The sequence below is a fragment of the Penaeus monodon genome, chromosome 9, assembly GCF_015228065.2.
Source record: "Penaeus monodon isolate SGIC_2016 chromosome 9, NSTDA_Pmon_1, whole genome shotgun sequence".
Classification (NCBI taxonomy): domain Eukaryota; kingdom Metazoa; phylum Arthropoda; class Malacostraca; order Decapoda; family Penaeidae; genus Penaeus; species Penaeus monodon.
The window spans coordinates 37232487-37239986 of NC_051394.1; the positions used below are offsets into that span (position 1 = coordinate 37232487).

The following is a 7500-nucleotide window of genomic DNA, read 5'->3' on the forward strand; positions in this document are numbered from 1 at the left end:
TCGGCTTCCATATGTACAGGTGTGTTTGAGAAAAAGTCGATGGGTACATTTGATTAGTATCGATCCCTTCTCCTCTCTCTCTCTCTCTCTCTCTCTCTCTCTCTCTCTCTCTCTCTCTCTCTCTCTCTCTCTCTCTCTCTCTCCCTCTCTCTCTCTCAGGGACGCCGCACATAAAGAGATTCCCTGAACAGAGGAAGGACTTCACCTCGAACGTCCGCAAACACCTGAAAAGAAAATGATGATAAAAGAAGATAAAGAAAGAAAGAAAGAAAGAAAAGGAGGAAACATCGAACAAAAAGAAATGCGAAAACTAGGGAGCAAAAAAAAAAAAGTAGCTAAGACAGATTTTTTAATTTGGGAATAGCTGAAAGATTAAAGAATGTAAAAAAATATATATATATTTATTAATTATAATAAGTTCTGTCTTTTCAATAACTTTAATGTTTTGTGAATTATTTATGTTACAAATCTGTCCAACCTGTGAGTTATAGTTTTGGCTACTTTGTTTCTCAATACATAAACTAAAGACACATATAATAACAGTAATGATAATAATGTAATAATGATAATGATAACAATGATAATGATAATAACAATAACAATAATTGCAACAATAATAATGATAATAATAACAATAATAATAATGATGAAGATGATAATAATAATAAAGATAAGAACATAAAGATTATCGTTATTATTATTATGAAATAATAATAATGATAATAATAAAGATAATAATAGAAATATTCATAATGATGATAATGATGATGATAATAATAATAATGATGATAATAATAATAATAATAAAATAAAATAATTTTTAAAAATTTAATAAATATAATAATAATAATAATAATAATAACAATAATGTGATATATAGTAATAATAATAATAATAATGATAATAATAATAAAAAGTAAAAAAATTTAATTTAATAATAATAATAAAATAATAATAAATAATAATAAAATAATAATAATAATAATTAATAATAATAATGATGATGATGATGATGATGATGATGATGATGATGATGATGATGATGATGATGATGATAATAATAACAACAATCATCATCATCAAGGGGCTAACGCCGACGGGGGGCATGGCCGCATCCACCCTTCGCTTCCAGCCACGAGGATCCCTCGAGGCGAGTCTCCAGGCAGGCACACGGCCCATCTCTAATTCCTCGCGACAGGTCTCGTCGAGCTGCCCAAGCCATGATCTCCTAGGACGTCCCACAGGTCTCCTCCACCCAGGGTTGTCTCGCAGAGAGACAACCTGATGGCGAGCTAGGTGGCCATATAGCCTGAGTTGGCGATCCCGGATTATGCAAGTAACAGGTCCCATGCCAGTTTCACGGTGTACCGCCGGTTGGACACGTGGTCCTGCCAACTGTACCCCATGATCCGGCCCAAGGACTTGTTACAAAAAGGGATCAAGGCGAGACTCCAAGGCACTGGATAGCGTCCAGGTTTCGCTTCCATAGAGCAAAACTGGAAGTATCAAGGGCCCTTTAAGACACACAGCTTGGTCCTTCTGCATAGGTACCGACATCTCCAAACGCTCTTGTTGGGTTTTGAGTTCATGGGTCCTGTTGCCAGACCAATTCGTCTACTGACTTCTTGGTCCTGACAACCCACGCTATGGACTACGCTACCAAGGTATGTAAAACTTTCTGTGACTTCAACGTCCTCGCCGCAAGCATGGATCGACTGAACGGTTTCCCCTAACAGGCCCCCAAAGTCCTGAAACTTGTTCTTGGTCAGGAGACCCTAGGCCTAGGGGCTTCGCCTCATTGCTATAGGCATCAAGAGTCGCCACAAGTGACTCCAAGGACTCAGATAGGATGGCACATCGTCGGGAAAAGTCAAGGTCCAGACTTTAATATTTCCTAGTGTTGCTCCGCACTGACTTGGGCTAGTAGCTCTGCCCCTTATCCAGTCCAACAAAATGTTGAAAAGTGTGGGTGCAAGGACACAGCCTTGCCTCACCCCTGAATTAACAGGAAGAAGTTTTGACACCCCCCACCACACTTTACGCACTTTCAGTACCAGTATAGGGCTTGCTATCAGGCCAATAATCTGTGTCGGGAAATTTCCCCTGAGCCTCAGGATCTCCCATAGCGATTCCCGGAAAGCACCGAGTCAAACGCCTTCTTGAGGTCGATGTAGGGTGCAAGCAACCCCCCGACCAAACTCCGACGGGGTTCCAATTACTCGAAGAGCTAGTATCCGGTCTATTTTTTGGACTTGCCAGGAGTAAATCCAGACTGCTCCGGTCTCTGGTGCCCCAGTAGGGGTTGGGATCCCTTTGAAAGAATGTGGGCGAGAACCTTGCCTGGATCTGAGCAGTGTAAGCCACGGTAGTTGCTACAGTCCCATCGATCCCCTTTCCCTTCCAGAAGGATACCACGCCCCCCAGCAGGTCAGGGGAATGGTACCCGACTGCCAAATGGCATCAGGACTGTAGCAGGCCCCAGCCATATTCAAACCCCCGCCTTTAGCAGTTGCAGGGATATCATATGCCGCAGCTTTCCCCTTTCAGCTTTGGAATCGCAGCCTACTCTGTTGTAGGAGGTTCCTCGCTGATGGGTGGTGCACAGGCACTGCACATCGCTTGCATCCAGCTAACTGTTGAGGGTCCACCTGGTAAACTGTTCAAAATCACAAAGCCAAGTTCACGAACCCCACATGCTCTGAGATATCCGTCCATCCGCTATCGACTGCAGTCATCTGTTGGGGGAGGCTTAGGGTTCAGTTTTCTCAGGCTTGGTAGGCAGGCGAGTCATTACCAAGAAAGGCCTCGACCTCCTCAGCAAGATCCTGATGATGTTCCTTGTCCTTCTCACAGTGTCCGAGCCCTACGCACCCTGGAACCGCCAAGACTTGATTCCCATTTAGCGAGCGTTGCGACACGCTTCAGTGCCTCTAATGCTCCAGAGTGGTTTCTGCCTGTCCTTGGCGTACCAATGGACCTGAGCTGCTTCGAGTGTTTTTGCGCAGAAGGGCTCCACAGAGCAACTGGGTCCCCTCAGGGTTTTCTGGTTTCTGTGATCGGCAAGACTGCCGTGGCGAACCCACGCACACTCTCTCCCTTAGCGTACCCAAAGGGGAAAAACCTTTGGGTGCCACTGGAGGGACGGGAGTTTTGAAGTGAATCCGCAGGGTAGCCACAAGCAGCCTATGGTCGGTGCCACAGAACTCAGCACTCCGGTAAACTCTGCAGTTCTGAAGGATCCTCCATCGCGTGCTGACAAGAATGTGGTCGATCTCCTTGGCCACATTACTCGTATCGCTGTACCAAGTCCAGCGATGCGGGTTGGAGCGCTGGTACCAGGACCAGAGATCCTCATTTTCTGGGACCTAGCAAAGTCCCGGAGAAGGAGGCTATTCTCGCTGCTGGGATCAGCTCCCGAGCCATGGGGGCCGACAGACATCTCGTAGCCAGCTCGGTCACAGCCGGATATCGCATTGAAGTCGCCCAGAACAATGTGAATGTCTCGCCGGGGGCAATCGTCTGCCACAGATGCGAGTTTGGCGTAGAACGCCTCTTTCACATCGGTTTTATATACATCGGTAGGAGCGTATACAGCAATAAGAGACAAGAAGCCAAAAGCATGCTTCAGTCTCAATGCCATGATACGCTCATCAACCGGTGTCACCTCGACTACCACGGGCTGAAGTCGACTGGAGATGGCTATGGCTACACCATGGAGGTGGTGACCATCGCTGCGGCCCGACCAGTAGTAGGTGTAACCACCCACACTGATCGTGCCGCTACCAGGTCTTCTCACCTCTGAGAGGGCAGCCACCTCAACTCCCAGTCGCCTCAATTCCTCGCGATAGCAGAGGTAACCGCTCATCCTGCCGCAAGGATATAATAATTATAACAACAACAACAACAACAACAGCAATAATAATAATAATTAATAATAATAATAATAATAATAATAATAATAATAATAATAATAATAATAATAATAATAATAAAATAATAATGAATAATGAAACTACTACTACTACTACTACTAATTATCATCCTTATAATCATTATTACTAAGGTAATAACACTAACAACTTTTCAGAATGATGACGATAGTAATACACTGTTTATAATGACAAAAAACGATCATGATACCAATGACACATTATTACAGTGACAAGGTCTGCGCCACGAGGACACACCTGAAAGGCCGTGTTGAGCTCCGTGTGGACGAGGTGGAACCCGTGTGACTGCAGTTCCTCCAGGATTTGTTCCACTCGCTGCCCACCGCGCACTCTCGTCGCTGCAGATTCATGCTTGAGGTCGTCCAAGTGGATCTGGAGTTATAAGATTTTTGTTAAGGGTCGTTGGTTTGATGGTTTTTATGTTTTTTTTTTTTTCTTTTCTTTTCTCTTTTTTTCTCTCTCTCTTTCCTTTGTTTAACTTTCTGAGGTGTTTTTGCGTCTTTCTTTCTTATTTATCTTCTCTCTCTCTCTCTCTCTCTCTCTCTCTCTCTCTCTCTCTCTCTCTCTCTCTCTCTCTCTCTCTCTCTCTCTTTCTTGCCTTTCCTTCCCTCTTCCTCCTCGTCTCCTCTTTCCTTCTTTTCTTCCTTCCTGTTTTTGTCTTTCTTCTCTCAATCTCACCCTTTCTCTTCGTTTTCCTCTGTCCTCTCTGTGTCTTGCTAGTACGTTTTGCGCCGACATATGTGCATTAGGAATAAAGCGCCATTATATAACGATAAAACGCCAGCCATCCTCTTCCTCTTCTTCCCTTCTCCTTAATCCTCTTCTTCTTCCTTCCCACTTTTCATCACTTTTTATCATTCTCTTTCCTATTCCCTGTCTGCTCTCTCTTCCTCATTTTCCCTCGTCATCTTCCTCCCATGACTCCCTTCTTCCTATACATCCTTCCCTTCTTCTCCCCTTCATTCTTCTCCTCCTCTTCTCTCCTCCCCCTTCTCCTCCCTCTTCAGCCCTCAGCCACCCCCTCTCCCTCTCCTTCTTTCTTCTTTCTTCTTCTCCCATCTCTCTCCATTTCCTCCTCCACCTCTCCTTTCCACTCTCCTCTTCTGTCTCCTTCAACCTCCTCCACCTTCCTCCTCTTCCTTCTCCACTTTTAACCCCTTCTCCCCTCTCTTCCTACCTCATTCCTCTCCTTTCTCCCTTTTGTCTTCCTATTCTTTCCATCCCTCTCCCTCACTCACTCCTCCTTCACTCTCCATCCTCCTCCCTCTCCTCATCCTCCTTTTCCTTTTCCTTTTCACCCCTCTCTATCCACTCCATACATCCGTACCTCTAAGGCAATCTGCTTGACATCCTACAGAATCCTTCCTCATTTCCTCCCTCCTCCTTCCTTCCCTCATCTTCAGTTCACTTACAGAATCCTTCCTCCTTTTGCTCTTTCTCCTCCCCCGCTCTCTTCTTCCTTACCCTCGCGCACTCTGCTTGAGATCCTACAGAATCCTTCCTCCTTTTCCTCCTCCCTCTTGCGCCTCCTCTCCTCCTCCTTCACCTCCCCCCTCTTACCTCCAGCGCAATCTGTCTGACATCCTGCAGAATCCTCGACTTCTCGGGCGAACGGAACAGACTCTCGAAGAAGTCCCACTCAGCATACTCGATGTCCAACTTGAGGACATCAATCACCCTGTCGTTGTGGCCCAGGAAGTCCTTCACGGCATCCAGAGTGCGGAAAAACGACTTCTTTTTGTCCTTCAGGTTAGGGTGTGTTTCGTTGTGCATCTGGATGTCCGCCTGGCCAAAGGGAGGTGATGTCACAGGGGATAAAATGGTGGGGGAAAAAGTGATGTAAAATGATGTCGGTGCTTGTGATGATATGACGGTGACGAAACGGTGGCTATGATGGTGATGCCTGGTGGCTATGATTGTGTTGGTGATGATATAGTGTCTATGATGGTGATGTTAGATGGGAGTGATGATGGTACTGACGGTGATGAAGATAATAACAAGGATAATGATGATATGTGTGAATATTAAGAATACTTATGGAAAAGATATTGATACTATAATAATGATGATGATATGAATGATATAAACGATAATAGAATATATAATGATAACAATAACAACAACAACAACGATAATTATGATGATGATAATGATGCTGCAACTACCATACAGCTCCTCCTCCATAGCGTCTCTCGATCTAAACGCACATTATACATCCTTATACCCTCTCTTAAACACGCCCTTATGCCTAATACCCTCCCTTGATCCAAACGCACATCACACATCACTATACCCCATGCCCTCTCTTATACACATCTTTATGCTTCATTCTCTCCCTTATACCCATCCTTATATCCTCTCTCAATCCAAATACACCAGATATTCTTATAACCCTATTTTTTGTCAACCTTATACCTTATACCCTCTCTTATACACATCTTTATACCATATACCGTCCCATACACACATCTGACTTATACCTTCTTATATAACTTATATCCTCTTACACACATCCTTACACCCTCATACCGACTTCTACACACATCCTTACACCTCATACCGACTTTTACACACATCCTTACACCCCATACCGACTTCTACACACATCCTTACACCTCATACCGACTTCTACACACATCCTTACACCTCATACCGACTTCTACACACATCCTTACACCTCATACCGACATCCTTACACCTTACCCCTTCCCTCCATCCAAACGCAGCCCTGCCCTCGATCCTCGTACTCACGTCAACGTTATTAGGCCCGAGACCCAGGGCGAGGAAGTGAAGATTCTCGATCAGCATCCCGTTGTCCCACGTCTTGGAGGTCATGTCGAATGCGTAGACGGAGCAGTTGAGGTGAACCATCGCCGTGTCCCAGCTGACCTCGCCCCCCACACCGAAGGAGTAGATGAGGCAGTCGCCGGGGTGGGGTCTGGGGGAGGGAGGGAGGGTGGTGAGATGGGAAGGAGGGTGGTGAGATGGGAGGGAGGGAGCGAGGGAGGGAGTGGAGGGAAGGAAGGAGGTGAGATGGGAGGGTGGGAGGGAAGGTGGGAGGGAGGGAGGGGGATGGGGGAAGAAGGGGGGGAAGGAGGAGTAAGTGAGGGAGGGAGGGTAGGAGGGAGGGGGAGGGGAAAAGGAGAGAGGGAGGGAAGTAGCGAAAAGCGTCCATGGATGATAAAGTAAGGGAGGGAGACAAGGAGGGACACAGGAAGAGAGGGATCGCGTTATAAGAAAAAATCGAGATCAGAAAAGGTCTAGTCATTTCAAACAAACAAACAAACAAAAAACAAAACAAACAGAAGACACACACCCAAGGGGCACCGACCCACCTTACGTCCGGATCGAAACAGATGTACTTGTTTCCGTCGACAAAGCAGGTCTGGCAGTCCTTGCAGCTGTAGGAGCCGCCGAGGTCCGTCATCTTCCTGCAGGAGCTCGAGGACTCCTCCAGCAGCTGCACCAGGCGCTTGGGCGTCCACTCGGGGGAGGCCACGTCGTCCTGCAGGAGGTGGCAGGCATGGTGAAGGATAGGAGGGGGAGAGGG

General features: G+C 46.1%; 1 protein-coding gene across 2 annotated transcripts in view; it reads right to left on the bottom strand.

Annotated features, from left to right (window-relative positions):
* LOC119576557 overlaps positions 1–7500 on the bottom strand; it is a 12179-nt gene that overhangs the window by 166 nt on the left and 4513 nt on the right. For both annotated transcript variants that reach the window (XM_037924234.1, XM_037924233.1), the window contains exons 3-7: positions 7286–7455; positions 6702–6888; positions 5511–5735; positions 4188–4322; positions 1–224 (exon numbers count right to left, since the gene is read on the bottom strand). The exon at positions 1–224 is cut by the window's left edge and continues 166 nt beyond it. In XM_037924234.1, coding sequence (XP_037780162.1) covers positions 156–224; positions 4188–4322; positions 5511–5735; positions 6702–6888; positions 7286–7455 — 786 coding nt within the window. In that variant the 3' untranslated portion in view covers positions 1–155. The remainder of the gene's footprint in view (positions 225–4187; positions 4323–5510; positions 5736–6701; positions 6889–7285; positions 7456–7500) is intronic.